General features: G+C 41.4%; 1 protein-coding gene across 1 annotated transcript in view; it reads left to right on the forward strand.

Annotated features, from left to right (window-relative positions):
* LOC309548362 (uncharacterized protein) overlaps window positions 1–7,783 on the forward strand; it is a gene marked incomplete at both ends in the record, with an annotated part of 275,124 nt that extends 267,341 nt beyond the window's left edge. Inside the window, one exon of the mRNA XM_082248300.1 lies at window positions 6,926–7,783. Within this exon, the coding sequence (XP_082104426.1) occupies window positions 6,926–7,783 (858 nt within the window). The remainder of the gene's footprint in view (window positions 1–6,925) is intronic.
* Window positions 7,784–19,537: the final 11,754 nt, after the last annotated feature.

The following is a 19,537-nucleotide window of genomic DNA, read 5'->3' on the forward strand; positions in this document are numbered from 1 at the left end:
CTTGAATAGTGGGCTGTGATCCAGACAGTTCATGTAAAATAGTGTAGGAATTGATTTCCTATGGATCAGGGGCTCCGGTGAATAAGGGTGGTAATCGATGCCTCTTACCAGATCCTGGTAGGTCACACAGACCTCAAATGCCTGTGATCCTATTTCCTTAGGTGGATCACACCATAGGCTCACCTTCACTCCACCTTGATTATTTTTATGGTTTCCAACAAAAGGATGATTTGGAAAAAATAATAATATACTCCTTCTCCTCACTCCTCCATTAGTTACCTCACCTGGGTGTATATTAAGCCCATAGGCAGGGAGACAGATAAGAAGATAAAAATAGTGTAATACTGTATTTATTTTATATTGCATCAAAACATAAAAATCGCTGCTTACTTATTGTTGTGCCCACCTGGCAAAGGGCAATGCCCATCGGTTGCTATGGGTAGTAGTGGGATCGGGGGTGCAGGATCTGCAGTCTCCTGATACTCTCCGATATCCTTCCTAGTTCACCCTTGTAGCGTGGCAGCGGTCCGGCGTGCGTTCCAATGCGATAGGAGGTGACGTTACTATTACTCTCAACTTCCGGGTTTAGGAGAGACCAGTGATTTTGTTGATGAAAATTAACACTTTTATTTTGTTTTGAATAATTTCAAATACTTAAAGCGTTATTTTTCACAATAGAAACAAGAGCTAGCACTCTGTATTTTATATATATTTTTTCACTACATTTGCACAACAGAATTGGCACTTTACTATTATTATTTTTCATTTAATAATAACATCCAGGGTTACCAGCGCCTTTTTACCATTTTATCCAGGCATATTGTAAGACCTTTGTGTGTGAGGAGGAATCTGAAAGGGAAAGGGTGTAATATTTATTTATTTATTTATTTCAGGTACTTATATAGCGCTGTCAATTTACGCAGCACTTTACATATACATTGTACATTCACATCAGTCCCTGCCCTCAAGGAGCTTACAATCTAAGGTCCCTAACTCACATACATACACAGTAGGGCCAATATTTTTGAACAGGATCCAATTAACCTACCAGCATGTCTTTGGAGTGTGGGAGGAAACCGGAGTACCCGGAGGAAACCCACGCAGGCACAGGGAGAACATGCAAACTCCAGGCAGGTAGTGTCATGGTTGGGAATCGAACCAGCGACCCTCTTTCTGCTAGGTGAATGTGGGTCACTGGTTCGATCTGGAGGAATGTGTATGGGGGAGGGGTAAGAAGACAGGGAGGGCTGTGTATGGGGGAGGGGTGAGAAGCTGGGGAGGGCTGTGTATGGTGGAGGGGTGAGAAGGGCTGTGTATGGGGGAGGGGTGAGAAGCTGTGGAGGTCTGTGTATGGTGGAGGGGTGAGAAGGGCTGTGTATGGGGGAGGGGTGAGAAGCTGTGGAGGTCTGTGTATGGTGGAGGGGTGAGAAGGGCTGTGTATGGGGGAGGGGTGAGAAGCCAGTTTATAGAGGAGGTCCAGTGCTAGAATTCTTGCTCTCGCTCTAAAGTTCACAATGATACCTCACGTGTGTTGCAAACACCATTTACATACAGTATGCGTGCGTGACTTAAGAATGTGTTCACTTCTGCTCGCAAGCCTTTTTTTTTCTTATTTATTTACATTTTTATTGACCTTTTTTTTTACAATGTCCCTTTATTTTTTTATCACTTTTATTCCTATTACAATAAATGTAAACATCCCATTTAACAGAAATAAGGGATGACAAGTCTTCTTTATGGAGAGAACTGGGGTCTACCTTTGAAAGCAAAAGATCAAAAAAAAATGTGATCTTTTGCTTTTCAAAAAAGAAAAAAACAAACCTGGTTACCTCGGCCCTAGACTGGAAGTGATGTCATGATGTCGCTCCGGTCCTCCTAGATTGTAGAGGTGATCAGAGACGATCTGGTTTCTTCTCACCTCTGTGACCAGCTGTGCGAACTGTCGGATCATTTCCCAGGCTGACTGGTAAGAACAGAAGGCCCGAGAAACACTGGTGAGAAGCAGGAGGGGGGGGGGGGACACCCCTCTCACTGCTTCTAATAGTGATCCAGCGGCTACTGCTCAGATTACTTTTATGAGAAACAGAATTGCAGTCTTCAGCCATAATCCCGGTAAACCATTTCAAAACTGCAACGAATATATATGTATTGCATTTGGCAAAAGATTATGCATTTATTGATAAAACATTTATTAATGAGTGTTACAGACGGGTCAGGTGACAATACATTCTTCCATGATGTCGGAATAAAGATGAAGTCAGCCAACAGGTCAAACAATTTCCATATCCCATCACTTTCTTACCAATCAAAATAGAGATTTCACAACTTTATTCCTTCTGAAATGGGAAGAGATTTGGGTCACACATTCACCCAGACAGAAAGAGATCATATCCTATTCTTTGCTCACAAATCCTCCTTTTCCAGCAGTCTCCAGGAGTCCAGATATAACCTTTGACCAAATGGTATATATTCCCCACTTTTGCACAACATTTTTCCCACAACCTTTCCTACCTGTGGGAGGTGCAATAATGACAGGGCAACTCTTTTGTTTGATCTCTTCCTATTAAAAATCCAAAATACTTACATCTTACAAAGCCCTCCACAACTCTTCCCCCAGCTACATCACCAACCTTGTCTCAAAATATCAACCAAACCATTCTCTTCGCTCCTCACAATACCTCTTACTCTCCTCACCTCCAGGACTTCACCAGAGCCTCTCCTATCCTCTGGAACTCTATACCTCAATCTGTCTATCTTCTACTCTGTATTTAGGTGATCTCTGAAAACCCTTTATCTTTAACACATTCACCTTCTTCATTTCTGTTATAAAATTTTGCAAATAAATAACCTTTCGTCTTAATTTTAGGCCAAAATATATTCTGCTACATTTCTTTGGTAAAAAGAACCCAAATCGGTGTATAGTGATGAACTTCGTGTTCGAGACGAACCTAAGTTCGACTCGAACACAGCCTGTTCGCAGAATAGCGAGCAAATGGGCTTCTTCGAGGGAACTTCGAGTTCCCACATCCATTATTAATTTAATAGGTTTTAATTAATATCCATAATTAAAATCAATCAACCAACCCATAGTCTCTCACTTGTGCCACCGTCAAGCCTGCTTATTAATCTAACACTCTCCCTACCTAACTAACTTCTATCTCGCCGTACACACAATCCCACATTCCTTCAGGGAGAGTGTAGTGAGTTACACAGTTTATCAGATAGTGCCGTCCAGTTCTGGGCACCGGTCCTCAGGAAGGATGTGCTGGAACTGGAGAGAGTCCAGAGAAGGACAACAAAGATAATTAGGGGAATGTTGGACATCAGCTATGAGGAAAGACTACAAGCAATGAATTTATTCTCTCTGGAGAAGAGACGCTTGAGAGGGGATATGATATCAATGTACAAATACTGTACTGGTGACCATAGCATAAGGAACTAACTTTTCAGAGAAAGGGAATACAATAAAACACGGGGCCACTCACTAAAACTAGAAAAAAACGGTTTAACCTTAAACTATGTAAGGGAATTTTGATATGGGGGTAGTGGTGCGCTTCAGGGGTTAGTTCTTATTAAATCTCTAATAAAGTGGGTATTGTGCAAAAATCTCAAAAAGGTGCTTAATGTGATCCGTGTGTGCATAAATATTTGTAAAAAGATAGGTGATCCAAGTGCAAGTGCGTAAGGTTGATCTAAAGCAACATATATATAAAAAGATAAGTACCGAATATGTTCCAATTTTCACATAAAATAAAATGTATAAATGTGTGTTAGCTCAATTCTCGTCAGGAGGCAATCATGATGATATTACAGCCCTTCAGTTGCTACCCTCCCAATAGATAATGAATTCACCCTCCATCCAGCTGGGAGTTATAACGACACATAGCACTCAAACTTCGTGCAGTCACAACTGTTTATTTCAAGTTTCGTGCTCCCATTTAAAGGATATTTCGGCAGCAGAAACTGGTTTACAATTCGTAAGTCAATTGAACAGTACAACATCACTCATAGAAACAGTTACATGAAAAGGATTTTGTGTCCTATACATCTGTGTCAATATGGGGTGTCTTGTTATAGTATCGGTCCGTCTGTGTTCAGCTTGTCATGTGTTAATGTAAGCAATTGTCAATTGTTTATGGGTGGCATCAGCAATCTCTTATGCAAAATGTCCAACTGTCAAGTGTTCAAATGAATGAATGGAGAGGTGGTTTAACATGTCGTCTAAATGCAAAATATAGCTGTTTGCTGACCAAGGTGGATGAATGGTTTTCAGTGTTAGCTCGTTAATATGTAAATGCAAGGGCCCACATTTCATCACAGGATGGGCATAAACTGAAATATATATCTGAAAAATCATAAGGCATATTAATACAATCTTTCAATGTGCCATGTAAAACTTCAATCTGGTTATTAATAAATACACAAATAAATTATATAAGTGCTCAAATAAAGTGCTGCATGCTTCTTCCAATCAAAAAAATATTCCAAAATATTTCTAATAAGTATAACAATAAGTGAACGTCTCTGTTGCAATATATAAAATATACAATTTCTGTTGTGAAAGTCCAAAAAATAAATAAATTCCAAATGAATCTTGTGTATATTTTCTCCTTTGTGACCGTGCTCCAATAATAAAATAAAGTGACTATATTCTCCTCCACCTGGTGTGTCACCTCTATGTGCGCTAGACTCTCACCTTGAAGGCAAGATAATAATGCCTCTGGTATATATTCAGACTTTTCAATGGATACTTTTCCTTTTGGGGCTTTGTATACTTCAATCCAGATCCTAGATCCCTTTTTTTTTTTTAGAGAGGTTTCCTGGATTCCTATAGGTGTCTGCTCGGTCCGCTGTTCTTATCCTATCCTCCTTATTGAGCCTTATAGTGCCTCAGAAACAAAGAGCTTTCATGGTGCAGTATATAATGCCTTTTATTTATATCTATATAAAGTTGCACTTACAGTGTAGCGAAGATAAACAGGCGTATATCAAAACAACCGCCGCTGTGGAGATCGGGCTCCGTCGTAACGTCACTTCCGGGTATAGAGCTCCTCCTACGTGTTACGTCACGAGGTCACGTGACTCCCTGAGGAAGTCACGTGACCTCGTGACGTAACGAGTAGGAGGAGCTCTATACCCGGAAGTGACGTTACGACGGAGCCCAATCTCCACAGCGGCGGTTGTTTTGATATACGCCTGTTTATCTTCGCTACACTGTAAGTGCAACTTTATATAGATATAAATAAAAGGCATTATATACTGCACCATGAAAGCTCTTTGTTTCTGAGGCACTATAAGGCTCAATAAGGAGGATAGGATAAGAACAGCGGACCGAGCAGACACCTATAGGAATCCAGGAAACCTCTCTCAAAAAAAAGGGATCTAGGATCTGGATTGAAGTATACAAAGCCCCAAAAGGAAAAGTATCCGTTGAAAAGTCTGAATATATACCAGAGGCATTATTATCTTGCCTTCAAGGTGAGAGTCTAGCGCACATAGAGGTGACACACCAGGTGGAGGAGAATATAGTCACTTTATTTTATTATTGGAGCACGGTCACAAAGGAGAAAATATACACAAGATTCATTTGGAATTTATTTATTTTTTGGACTTTCACAACAGAAATTGTATATTTTATATATTGCAACAGAGACGTTCACTTATTGTTATACTTATTAGAAATATTTTGGAATATTTTTTTGATTGGAAGAAGCATGCAGCACTTTATTTGAGCACTTATATAATTTATTTGTGTATTTATTAATAACCAGATTGAAGTTTTACATGGCACATTGATACATTTTATTTTATGTGAAAATTGGAACATATTCGGTACTTATCTTTTTATATATATGTTGCTTTAGATCAACCTTACGCACTTGCACTTGGATCACCTATCTTTTTACAAATATTTATGCACACACGGATCATATTAAGCACCTTTTTGAGATTTTTGCACAATACCCACTTTATTAGAGATTTAATAAGAACTAACCCCTGAAGCGCACCACTACCCCCATATCAATATACTTAAACTGTTCAGTATCAGTACCAGTGGAGCTGGAGCAGGGAGTCTCTAATCACCTCAGACAGCGCAGGGATCACAAACACCCTTATGTAAGGGGATGTTAACTGTCAGAGTGGTAAGGATGTGGAATTCTCTTCCACAAGCAGTGGTATCAGCAGGGAGCATCGATAGTTTCAAAAAACTATTAGATGGGCACCTTAAGAAGAACATACAGGGGTATACAATGTACGGTTAGCAGCAAACACACACACACACGGGATGAACTGGATGGCCTGGTGTCTTTTTTTCTACCTCACTATGTGACAATGGGGCTCCTGTTTGGCCATCATATTACAATAGGCCCAGCGGGAAGCAGTTAATAATAAATGTTAAAAAGGAAGCAACTTTTTTTAACCCTTTTTATAGAATTATGACTTCTGTTTTTTTTTTCTGCACAGATGGATTGATGAACCATTTGTTTGGCCATGCTTGTCTTGTTACAACAATACAACAAAGTTACATGAGAAGCAAGCCATATGGATGTTATAAGTGACTGAAAGTCTTTATTGCAGTTCACTGGAAGATTCACACAGGACACAAAACCTATCCGTGTTCTAAATGTCATGAATGTTTTGAATGCTCTTCAGCATTGATCCAACCTCAGAGGACAACAAACGAGAAGTAATTTTAGTGCTCTGGAAGTGACAATGTCTTTACTGTAAAGTCCAACCCATGTATATATGAGAAGTCATTTCAGAAGATATTTCTTGTTTGGAATGTGATAAAGGTTTTACAATGGAGGCAAAAGGTATAACACACAAGAAGATTCACACTGGAGAGAAGTCATATCAATGTTCTGAATGTGATAAAGCTTTTACACGGAAGTCACATCTTATCAGACACCACAGGATTCACACTGGAGAGAAGTCATATCAGTGTTCTGAATGTGGCAAAGCTTTTACACGGAAGTCATATCTTATCAGTCACCACAGGATTCACACTGGAGAGAAGTCATATCAGTGTTCTGAATGTGGCAAAGCTTTTACACTGAAGTCATATCTTATCAGACACCACAGGATTCACACTGGAGAGAAGTCATATCAGTGTTCTGAATGTGGCAAAGCTTTTATACAGAGGTCAGAGCTTATCGTACACCAGAGGGTTCACACTGGAGAGAAGCCATATCAATGTTCTGAATGTGGCAAAGCTTTTATAACCAAGAAAAAGCTTATCACACACCAGAGGTTTCACACTGGAGAGAAGCCATATCAGTGTTCTGAATGTGGCAAAGCTTTTATAACCAAGAAAGAGCTCATCATACACCAGAGGATTCACACTGGAGAGAAGCCATATCAGTGTTCTGAATGTGGCAAAGCTTTTATAACCAAGAAAGAGCTTATCACACACCAGAGGTTTCACACTGGAGAGAAGCCATATCAGTGTTCTGAATGTGGCAAAGCTTTTATAACCAAGAAAGAGCTCATCATACACCAGAGGATTCACACTGGAGAGAAGCCATATCAGTGTTCTGAATGTGGCAAAGCTTTTACACAGAAGTCACATCTTATCAGACACCAGATGATTCACACTGGAGAGAAGTCATATCAGTGTTCTGAATGTGGCAAAGCTTTTACACTGAAGTCATATCTTATCAGTCACCACAGGATTCACACTGGAGAGAAGTCATATCAGTGTTCTGAATGTGGCAAAGCTTTTACAGTGAAGTCAAACCTTATCAGACACCAGAGGATTCACACTGGAAGGAAGCCATTTTAATGCTTTGAATGTGAGAAATATTATACAGTAAATGCTGTGCTAAGTATCACCAGAGGATTCATAAGCTTCAGCTGCAGAGGGGAAACTCTGAAAGAAGGAGGAATAATAAAGGATTTGCGGGTGTCCCACTCGTTTCACAGCCCCAATGTCATCCCACAAGCTAGAGAAGATGTGAAAAGATAAAATGTGACTTTAGAAAAAAAATAAACTAAAATCTGTGAGCAAACTGGAATGTAATGATTGGATACACTAACTGTAGTGCTTATGTCCATCAGACACACACCTAGAAGGCCTGTAAATATTATAACTTTATTTTATTTTTTTCAGATAAGTATCAGTGACTGAACTCTTTTCCTCACAATTCTCATCTTTTTTTTTTTTTTTTTTAAGCTTTGACTGAACGTGTAATGCATTTTCATCATTCACTAACTGAGCTGTGTTCCCAAGTGTTTTCTTCCTTGCCTGAGCGAATACATGACCAACACTGCCTCAGTATCCGAGACTAGGATGGGATCCAATGGGATCTTGCCAAGCCTCTTAAGCCTCAGTGGGAGAGTCCCTTCCAGGTTCTTCTGACTGTTGATACACCATATGCCAGGCTTTGGGGCTCCAGCTATGCTCACCTTATCCAAACTTCCTCTCCCATGATCAATGCCTCCTTTCCATGTTTTATCTCCTCTCCTGGATGACAGCTTTGCAGGCAGGTCTGTGGTTGGGACACCAGCCAGGGAGAAGTCTCTGTTCAGTAAGAAAGTAACTTTCTAAGCTGCTGTAGGCCTTCAACACTTACTTTCTGCTGTTTATGGGATGCATTTAACAGAACCATTTAATTTCAGCTGGCTACTTTGTGTTGCATTTGGTTCTACTGAAAGTCTCAGGGATTCCATCTGGTGAAGAAAGAATGTCCTTGATATCATCTTCCTCTGTCCAGCTATTATTCATCTCCATAGACTATTCACACAGCACAACTGCAAGAGCTCTGAGCTTACCAAGTGTGAAGTGTGTGGTCACATTCTTACCACTTTTGAGGACTGACATTCCTCCAGTTGGGGTTCAACTGTGACCTTTTTTGCTGCCTGACCCCTTTTTGCAGTTTTTGCACACGTTTAAAAATCATTTTAGCCTTGACAGTTATGTAAAACCCCCAAACATTATATATTTTTTGAAAACAGACTCCCTAGAGAATAAAATAGTGGTAGTTCAAATTTATGTCACCCGATATTACCTTAAAGGTATAGGAAACACAAAATTTAACCTAACGTGAACATTAGGGTGAACATATGCAATAAATCACCCAAATTTTGGTAAAATATAAAAGAGGTTGCGCTGAGTAAATGGATACCAAATTTGCCAAACCTTAAATTTGTGTGTGCCTGTGAAATGGCAACAAACTTCAGTCCCCTATATTTTCTATAGGCAATGCTTAAAAAGCCCCCTACATGTATCAGTTCAGTGTTATGGAGGAGGTCTGGTGCTAGAATTATTGCTTTCACTCCTGTGTGTGTGGCAACATGTGTATCGCAATCAACATTTTCACTTGTAGGTGCCCCCGACGCATGCGCTTACGTTTCTATGAGCATATATATGGAGGTGGAGGGCCTCAAAATTTCTTTGGGGGAAATTTTATGTGCTTGGGTGTAACCAATTTCTTTGTAAAAAAATAAAAATATTTGTAATTTTTGTTTTACTTCCCTTTCATGACATAGGGGACAATGTGATGTATTTTAGGTGACAGTTTTTTTAACCACTTCTTGACTGGAAGGTTTTCCCCCTAATGACCAGGCCATATTTTGTGATTCGGCGCAGCATTACTTTAATGGACAATTGCACAGTCGTGCGATGCTGTACTGAAATAAAATTGATGTCCTTTTTTTTCCCCACAAACAGAGCTTTCTTTTGGTGGTATTTCATCACCTGTGTGATTTTTATTTTTCGCGCTATAAACAAAAAAATGAGCGACAATTCTGAAAAACAGAAAACAAATTTTTCACTTTCTGCTATTCTCAAAAAAAATTTAAATATCAAATTTTTTAACATTTTAGGCCAATTTGTTTTCTGCTACATATTTTTAGTAAAAAAAAAAAATCACAATAAGCGGATTTTGATTGGTTTGCGCAAAAGTCATTGCGTTTACTAACTACGGGAAAGATTTAAGCCATTTTTATTGTTTTTTTTTTTTACTAGTAATGGCGGCGATTTTTAGCTGGACTGCGACATTGCGGCGGACAGATCGGACCCCAAACTGACATTTTTGACACGTTTGGGGGGGAGCAGTGACATTACTACAGTAATCACTGCTAAAAATATGCACTGTCACTGTAATAATGACACTGGCAGGGAAGGAGTTAACATTGTGGGTGATCAAGGAGTTAAATGTGAGCCTAGGGGTGTGATTCTAACTGTGGGGGGGGGGGCGTGGTTTGTGAAATAATCTTAGAGACCTGTGTTCCTATATAGAAGGATTACAGGGGCTCTGTGATCATTCCAGGGAGAAGAATGGTCAGCTGTGTTTACAACATCCGACCGTTCTTATCTCTCAGTGTGGATCGGAGCTGCCTGCCCCGTGCATTGGCTACCCCGTTGCTGAGTGGGGCAGGAACGTTCCGGCGGCAGCGTGTGCGCTCGCCCCCTAGCTGCAGGTGCGCAACCGATGTAGGTCTACGTCGGTTTGTGCAGGAGAGCCACACTGCCGCAGTAAAAAGGTGGCGGGTGGTCGGCAACAGGTTAATGAGACCTGCAGGGTCTAAAAGATCTGTCATTAGCAAACAAGTTTTTATACCTTTTTTATCACCTTTTAATATTTTTATTACTTGTTGATCCTCCCAGTTGATCTATTTTATTCTACTTCCTATTGAAGGTTAAGCAGTTTGGCAAAAAATGGCAGTTGGAGGGGTTGCTTACTGTCAGTTTGAATTCATTTGGAGGTTTAACCCTTAGAAAAAAACCCTGTTGCTGTAACTGCTTTAGAAGCGTTAGCTGAAGTTGGGCTTTTTTTGTTGTCTTCCTTATACAGTACATAGTTAGTCAGGTTGAAAAAAGACATCTGGCTCAACCATTTAAAAAAAAAACAGTAAAGAAAACCCAACCATACAATCCCATATACACAATCCTATACACACAGATGATCCAGAGGAAGGCGAAAAACCCCAGCAAAGCATGATCCAATTTATATTCTTACCCCCCAAGTGCATAACTTTACATTTATCAACATTAAACCTCATTTACCCCATAATTGACCAATGAAACAGTGCATTGAGGTCAGCTTGTAAGTTGGAGACATCCTGTAGGGAAGTTATTCCACTGCAAAGCTTGGTGTCATCTGCAAAGACTGCAATGGTACTTTTAATCCCAGACCAGATATCATTAATAAAGATATTAAAAAGTAAGGGTCCCAACACTGAACCTTGGGGTACACCACTGATAACCTTACACCATTCAGAGTAAGAATCATTGACCACTACTCTCTGAATTCTATCTTTTAGCCAATTTTCCTGTCAATTAGCAAACCGATCATTCCAAGCCTGTAGATTTTACCTTACACATTAGCTTATAATCTATCTAAGACTTCCCTGTACAGGGTGACAACGCTGCTGTGTAATGTTACTGAAGAATGATGGGGGTTGTCACCCTGTTACAGAAGGTGGGAAAATAACAGATCTACAGACAGGATAACAGGTGATAAAACGATGTTGCAGAGGGAACTCTGGGAATGATAATGACAGATTGCATTACACATTAAGTTAGCAGACTTCCTGCTGTTGGTCTTATGTATGAATTGTGTTCTGATATTTACTGTCCTGCTGTAAAAGGTGTAAATGATTGCCCACATCTTTCCTGTAGTAGCCGGGACTACAAACTCTTCTTAGGAATATTAGGATGGGTACCTACCCAAGGGGGTCACCTTTATGGTTTTAGGAGAAACATTTCACATGGGTTGTTAAATTCCATTAATGACACCGACAAGGGAAGTCTCACTTACCTCGCTAACAATAGGAGAGCCAATCACAGGCCTATAACATTTAATGGGTTCTCAATGTAATTGCAGAATAATTAATCCCCATTGGTTCAATGGAGTCCTAGTCCTTCCAGATAAAATATACTTCTTGTGTGGAAGGAGCCCCTAAAATGTCTTCCCTTCAATTCCCCCCATAGCTGTACTTTAGGTTATGTTGCCCCTCCCATATCTGTAAGGGAAATCTTCAATTTCTCCCAATACTCCCCTGGCCTTCCAGTGAGAAGAAACATTTTCTCTGGAGTGGAAATGTTTTATGCAGTGATCCCTTCATAGACGGGATGGGGAATCTAAGTAATCTAAGATAATTAGGATGAACCCGTGTACTGGAGTCATGGATCAGATAACCAATGAGACCATTGATGTTATAGCAGAGCTGACAGCAGAAGTGTCTCCATCACCTAAGGTGGTGTCACAGAACTGCATGGCTGCTGACTATCTCTGGGAAGCTCAAGGTGGAGTCTACAATCTGGTGTCACATAGAGAGTGTTGTACATTTATTTTATATCATGAGGATCTCAGAAGGAGATATCTACACAAGGTAAAGGAGTTCCAACAGGCACCTGGGTGGGAGGAAGTGGGATCCATTGTCTTGGATGGGTTTAGTTGGAACTTGGTTGAGTAATATGGTGGGTTTGCTTCTTAAGACATTAGTTGTTACTATAGTTTTGATTATAATTTTATAGATTGCTATTTTTGTTTCTTTCACTGCCTTAATTGCTTTTTTTATGTACATGGATAAATTCACATTTTTACGCCAAAGGATTGTTTAAAACCCCGAAACATTATTTTTTTTTTTGCTTCTGTAAGCAGAGACCCTGGAGAATAAAATGGTGGTAGTTGCTATTTTTCCTTATCACATGATATTAGCGCAACTGTTTTTTAAATGCATATTTTCTGTAAAAAACTAAAACAGTAACGTTCCTTTTAGTGCACACAAATACAAGATATTACCTAATTTCTTTAGTGAAATATAAAATATGAGGTTTGTGTCTTGTATATAGATACCAAACATGTCAAGCTCTAAAAATTGGATGGACTTTTGAAATGGTGACAAACTTCAGTACCAAAAATGTCCTATAGGTGACGCTCTAAAATCCTTTACAGATCATCAGTTTAAATAGTTATCCATGAATGATGTCCCTAGAGTTATTCCTCTCACTCTGGTGTGAGCAGCGATATGTAAGATGTGTCGTGTGATTGTTGTTTTACTACATAACCGCACCCAACACTGGCATTTTGTCTATGTACACAGGAACTGGGGGGTGTACATTTTTTGTGTTTTTTTTTACAGTGTGATACTTTAAGGTTGTTTCATAGTTACATAGTAGATGAGGTTGAATAAAGACAATAGTCCATCCAGTTCAACCTGTGTAGGTGTGTGTGTCTGTAATCATCTCGCATACCCCTGAATGTTCTGATTCTTGAGATGTACGTCTAGTAGTCTTTTGGAAGCCACCATACTACCTGCAGAAACCACCTCTTGTAGCAGAGAATTCCACAATCTTGTAGCCCTAACAGTAAAGAACCCCCCACGTTGCCTGAGGTTAAAACGCTTCTCCTCTAATCGCATTGTATGCCCTCGAGTCCTCATGCAATCCTTGCGACTGAATAGCTTTTTTTCTAAGCCTAGATCCCCATTGAGATATTTAAAAATTGCTATCATGTCCCCCCTCAGGCGTCTCTTCTCCAGGGAGAATAAATCAAGCGATTGCAGACGCTCCTCATAATCAAGGTCCTCCAATCCCCTAATTAGTTTAGTTGCCCTTCTCTGGACCCTCTCCAGCTCCAACACATCCCTTCTGAGGACTGGCGACCAGAACTGGACAGAATACTCCAGATGCGGTCGGACCAGAGTTTTATAAAGTGGAAGGATTATAGTCTTATCTCTGGAATACATCCCTTTCTTTATGCATGCTAATATTCTGCTGGCTTTGGCAGCTGCCGCTTGACATTGCATGCTGTTGCCTAGTCTATCATCAACCAAGACTCCCAGATCTTTCTCCATTTTTGATTCTCCCAAGGGTTCCCCACCTAACGTGTATTGTGCTTTTATGTTTCTAGTCCCCAAGTGCAAAACCTTACACTTCTCCACATTAAACCTCATTTGCCATGTCGTTGCCCACTCCGTTATTTTGTCCAAGTCATTCTGTAGGATATCTGCTTCATGCTGTGCAGTTATTGCCCTGCCTAATTTTGTGTCATCTGCAAAAACTGATATAGAACTACTGATCCCGTCCTCAATGCTGTTTATGAATAAATTGAACAAGGTTGGTCTTAGGACTGAGCCTTGGGGGACCCCGCTTACTACCTCAGACCAGTCTGAGTATGCGCTGTTTATTACCACCCTTTGGACACGCCCTTTAAGCCAGTTCCGTATCCAAGAGCAAACCCTGCTGTCGATACCTGGATCTGACTTCAAGGACCATTTATATTTCAACTTTTCCCTCAACTTCATTTCTATCACATAGGGGGTTGATAGCCCCTCATGTGATAGCATATTGCTGGTCACAGGTCCTCTTTAAAGAGACGTTAGACCCCTAATGTCACCTCTGTACCCCAAAAAAGATGATCAAGCACAGATTTGAGTGAAAGGGTTACACTAATGTACATCTGCCAGATCTGTATCTGAGGAGACCATAAAAGCAGCATTAGAAAGAAATGTGAGCATGGCTTCAGTCAGGTTATGGTCCTGGTGGTCATGGTCTTGTTCTCCTTCAGGTCCTCTAACCTTGTAGATGGTGACATGGACTTGTTGTGTGGGAATGAGCAGGAGGGGCTCGGGGTTATCTTGTACCCAATGAGCTTGTTATGGATAAAAGATGAAAGTGTCTTCTGGGAAATTACAGGGATTTGGATGTTTAGAGGGTTACATAAGTGGGCGGGGCTGGTAATAATGAGGGGTGTGTCATATGATAATCAGTTTCTTAGCATAGATGATATAAATGGTATAAATATATCCTTGAAATGTAAACAATCTATCTCTTTCTTCTGTTGGTAAAGTGTCACATATATATGATTAATAAAGTTGGATTTTATTTTCACCTCACAATACTGTGGTCTGGGTTCTTCTACAACACATCCACCCAAAAATGTAATCTTCCAGTTATAGGAGTCTGGTGGAATGGGTGACAAGCTGTTTGTATCTCTTAGGTCCCTTGTACATGGGGGGTCCAGTCCCTGTGTGTGCAATGCTGGCGGTATAATACACCTGGTAGGCACAGGTACAGCGTCCACCCCCGCTGCCTGCAGCCTGTCAAAGTCTACACTACAGCTGGACTGGGCTAAATGCTGCACCACGTTTACCTCGTGTTTAGGGCACTCTGCGTTCAGGGAGAAATGCCCGTCATCCTGATCAGACAAAGCATAAAGCAGATGTAGGCAGGTGCAGTCTTCTTCTTCCACTGTAGATGGCGCCCAACCAGAGTGGGATCACAGCCTGGAGAGGAAGTCAGGGGAAACGTGGTCTCTCTGTGGGTTCCTGGACTCAGTGTGTAATAAAGGGTCCACTTGAGTCCTGGAGCCATTTTTTTAATGTTTTTTATTTTTTTGTTTACATGTTTTAAAAATCATTTTATGGCCTGAAGATTATTTAAAACCCCCAAAATATTATATATCTATTGACAGCAGACACCCTAGAGAATAAAATGTTGGTAGTTCTAATTTATTTATGTTACATGATATTAGAGCAATGCTTTATAAAAGGCAAAATTTCAGTAATAAATACATTAAAGTTATTTCTTGGCACATAAATGCAATTTAACCTCTTTAGCTTCAGAAGGTCCCCCCCCCCTCCTTCATGACCAGGGCATTTTTTACTATTCTGCACTGCGCTACTTTAACTGCGAATTGCACGGTCATGCAGCGCTGTACCCAAATTAAGTTTACATAATCTTTTTTCACAAAAACAAAGATTTCATTTGGTGATATTTGCTAACTTTGGGGTTTCTATTTTTTATTATATAAAATGATAAATTTGGAAAAAAAAAAAATTCTACTTTCTATTATAAAAAAATCCAATACAATCAAATTTTTTTCATTAATTTAAGAAAATTTTTTTTTTTTTTTTTTTTTTTTACCAAAGACATGTAGCAGAATACAATACAGTCTACAAACTATGGGATATATACTGGAATTTACACAGCTTTTACTTTCTGACTGCCTATCACATTTCTTAAAGTACTAAAATGCCACGGCAGTACATAAACCCCCAAAATGACCCTTTTTTGGAACGTAGACGCCCCAGAGATATTTGCTGAGAGGCATGGTGAGTGCATGGAAGATTTTATTTATCGCAAAAAGGTTTTTGAATATGACAAAAAAATAGTTTTTCTTTTTTGTACACAAAGTTGTCACTTTAATGAGATATTTCTCACACAAGCCATGGATATATGTGGCATTACACCCCAAAACACATTCTGCTACTTCTCCTGAGTATGGGGATCCCACATGTGAGAGATATTTCGGCAGTCTAGCCACATACAGGTCCCCAAAATCCAATGACCACTTTCAGGCTTTCAAAAAGCGTATTTCTCTTCCTCACTACCTATCACAGTTTCGGAGGTCCTGAAATTCCAGGATAGAACAAACACCCCCCAAATCACCTTCTTTTTGGAAAGTAGACACCCCAAAGTATTGGATAAGAGGCATGGGGTGCATTTTACAGATCTATTTTTTGTCACAAGTTTTGGAAATTGAAAAAATAAAATAAAAAGTCCATGCGGTGGCCTGCCTGTGTGATATAGCGGCAGCAGCTGCTGCTCTCCCTGTCAGGCTTCACCAGTCCAGCACTGTGCAGAGGGATCATCCCATCCAAAGAGGGATCTCCATCCAGGTGGATGATAAACACTGACATGTGGTTTGGATGAGTCTTTAAGTATCTGATTTTGTGAGTACATAAACGCATGTACATGGGAGTAAACACAACGCAATGTGACTCTGGGGACAAAACACAACTTTGTCTCCTTTGATCCCCTGTCCTTCCCAATGCTAAAAAATGCACTGGGAACGCATGTAAACGCACATGTGGAAATTCATGAGAAACGTGCAGTTCCTGGTGTGACCGGACCCTTACAGGGAAAACTTTTATTTGGGGGTGACGTTTGGTGACAATGTGATCAGTTACACCCACTTATGTTTTATTTCACCATTACTTTTCTTTTATATCAGTGTTTTCACTTCAGTACATGAAATAATCTGATATCTGAGGGAAATCTGAGAGCGATATGAAGAATTTGTGGCGTTATATTGTATGTTCATATGTCTGTGTGTACATCAGACCGAAAAGAGGGACAGAGAAATATGGAGTCCTACAAGGGAGAGTGATGGGAGATATGATAAAATACAATCTCATTACCTCCTCCGCTGATACTTCCAGCAACGTCTCCTCTATAATTCCTCCCACATGGAGCTTCCTGTATGTACCTCACTTCACTTCCTGTCTGTACCTCACTTCACTTCCTGTCTGTACCTCACTTCACTTCCTGTCTGTACCTTACATCACTTCCTGTCTGTACCTCACTTCACTTCCTGTCTGTACCTCACTTCACTTCCTGTCTGTACCTCACTTCACTTCCTGTCTGTACTTCTCCTCACTTCCTGTCTGTACCTCACTTCACTTCCTGTCTGTACTTCACATCACTTCCTGTCTGTAGCTCACTTCACTTCCTGTCTGTACTTCACCTCACTTCCTGTCTGTACCTCACTTCACTTCCTGACTGTACCTCACTTCACTTCCTGTCTGTACCTCACTTCACTTCCTGTCTGTACCTCACTTCACTTTCTGTCTGTACCTCACTTCACTTCCTACCTGTACTTCACACCCTGTCTGTACCTTACATCACTTCCTGCCTGTATCTTACCTCACTTCCTGTCTTCCAGAGAGATTTCTTGTCTCTGTATAAGTGAGATCACCACCTTGTGGAGCTCAGAAGAACTGCAGCCACAGGAAGTATCACAGGAAGCTAAAACCAAACTGTCACTTCCGGTTCCGGCGCCGAATGTAGTAGTCGCCATCCACGCCGGCTCCCGCGATCGGACGATAAAACGGCTTAAATACCGGCTAACCCACTTCCCTCGGGCCCCCCACAGCTCCGTACACCCCCGGGCGATCCCCCGGTGCCATCCAATACCCGGCATGGATAAATTTCTGGAGAAAGGCGGCCCGCGCAATCCGCCGGGTCCGCCGCAAATCGAGGCTCCGGTCTCGGCCTTCACTGCGGATGAGGCGGACGCCTCCCGCATGGACACGGCTGCTTCTGCGGCTCCCACGGTGCCCACCCTGGGTGACCCCCAGTCGGATCGTATAGCGCAGACTGTGGTGGCACTACTGTCCCCCACCATAACAGCGGCTGTGCAAACGGCAGTGGCGGCGGGCATGCAGGACTTTAAAAAGCAGCTCACCGAACATACACACAGGCTGCAAGAAGTGGAACAGCGTGTGGCAAGTGTGGAGGAGGAAATATACAGCTCTCATGGATTTGAGCAGGCACAGGAAAAGACAAATCAATTCTTGCTCCAAAAAGTGGACGATTTGGAAAACAGAGCGCGAAGGAGTAACCTCCGCTTTATTGGGATACCAGAGACTGTGCCACCCTCTGCGATCCCTGACCTGTGCTCCAAGAGGATTCCGGAGGCTCTGGGACTGAAAGGAATCTGCGTGGTCGAACGCGCCCACCGTATGGGGATACACTCTTCAGAACGTTCCTCCCCGCGCCCGATCATAGCCAAGTACCTGAACTACGCCGATAAATCGGCGATCCTCCAGAAATTCAGGCAATCCAAATCTTTCCAGATTGACGGTACAAAAGTCCTGATTTTTGCGGACTACTCCGTTGAGGTGGCCAAGAGACGAAAGGCTTTCCAGGCAGTATGCTCACAACTGAACCAATCCCAGATCAAATTCACGTTGGCATACCCAGCTATCCTTAGGCTACGGGCACCTTCAGGTGAACAACTGTCATTCCAGGACCCCTCGGAGGCGGAAGGCTTTATAAGATCACTCCGTACGGATGGGTCTGACCCCATGCACAACAAGTCGTCCTCAGCCCAGCGCTCCCTGATCCCAAGGACCCCGCGAAAAGAATCTCCCAAACGGCAAAAATATTCTGAGGCAGTTAGCGGAGGGCGATTTCTTCCACATCGCTGACTCGCCATGGACCGCCACTAGTAATTATTACCTCCTCCTAGGAGACCCTGTGGACACGTAATGTATCTTCTCATCCACGTTGCTGTTGCATATTTCAGGTTGCCACTGGAAAGTTGCGGGCATTGGAGGTAGCTACCTCTGACCCGTTTTTTTCTCTGCATTGTTTTGTTTAGTTTTTTCTGTGCTATACACTTAGGTTATAATCCTATAAACTTTCCTGTTACGGCTGATGAGTTATAATACTGTTATATGCTGTCACTGTGGAGGACCCGGGCGCTCCCCTCGATTATTGCGAATAGGGGTTCAGGGTTCCTTACCCCCCTCTATTTATTTTCCCTCTTTTTTTTTTAATATAGAGGTGATTTGGGTTGGTTTTGTTCACAGACCTGCTGACGTCCGTACCAAGGGACTTGTCGCCTTACACAGTTACAGCATTCGGAAAAAAGTGAAGTCCATGATGTATTTTTTTCCAGATGCCTTTCTGCATTTCGTTGTTCTCCCCCTGTTCTCTTTACCCATGTCTGTCCCCCCCAATTCCCCTTCAGCCTCCTCGGTTCCACGGTTGGAATCAGCTCCCCTGGGGTATCTGTGTTCA

Source organism: Pelophylax lessonae (genome assembly GCF_965119305.1).
Source record: "Pelophylax lessonae genome assembly, chromosome: 2".
NCBI lineage: Eukaryota > Metazoa > Chordata > Amphibia > Anura > Ranidae > Pelophylax > Pelophylax lessonae.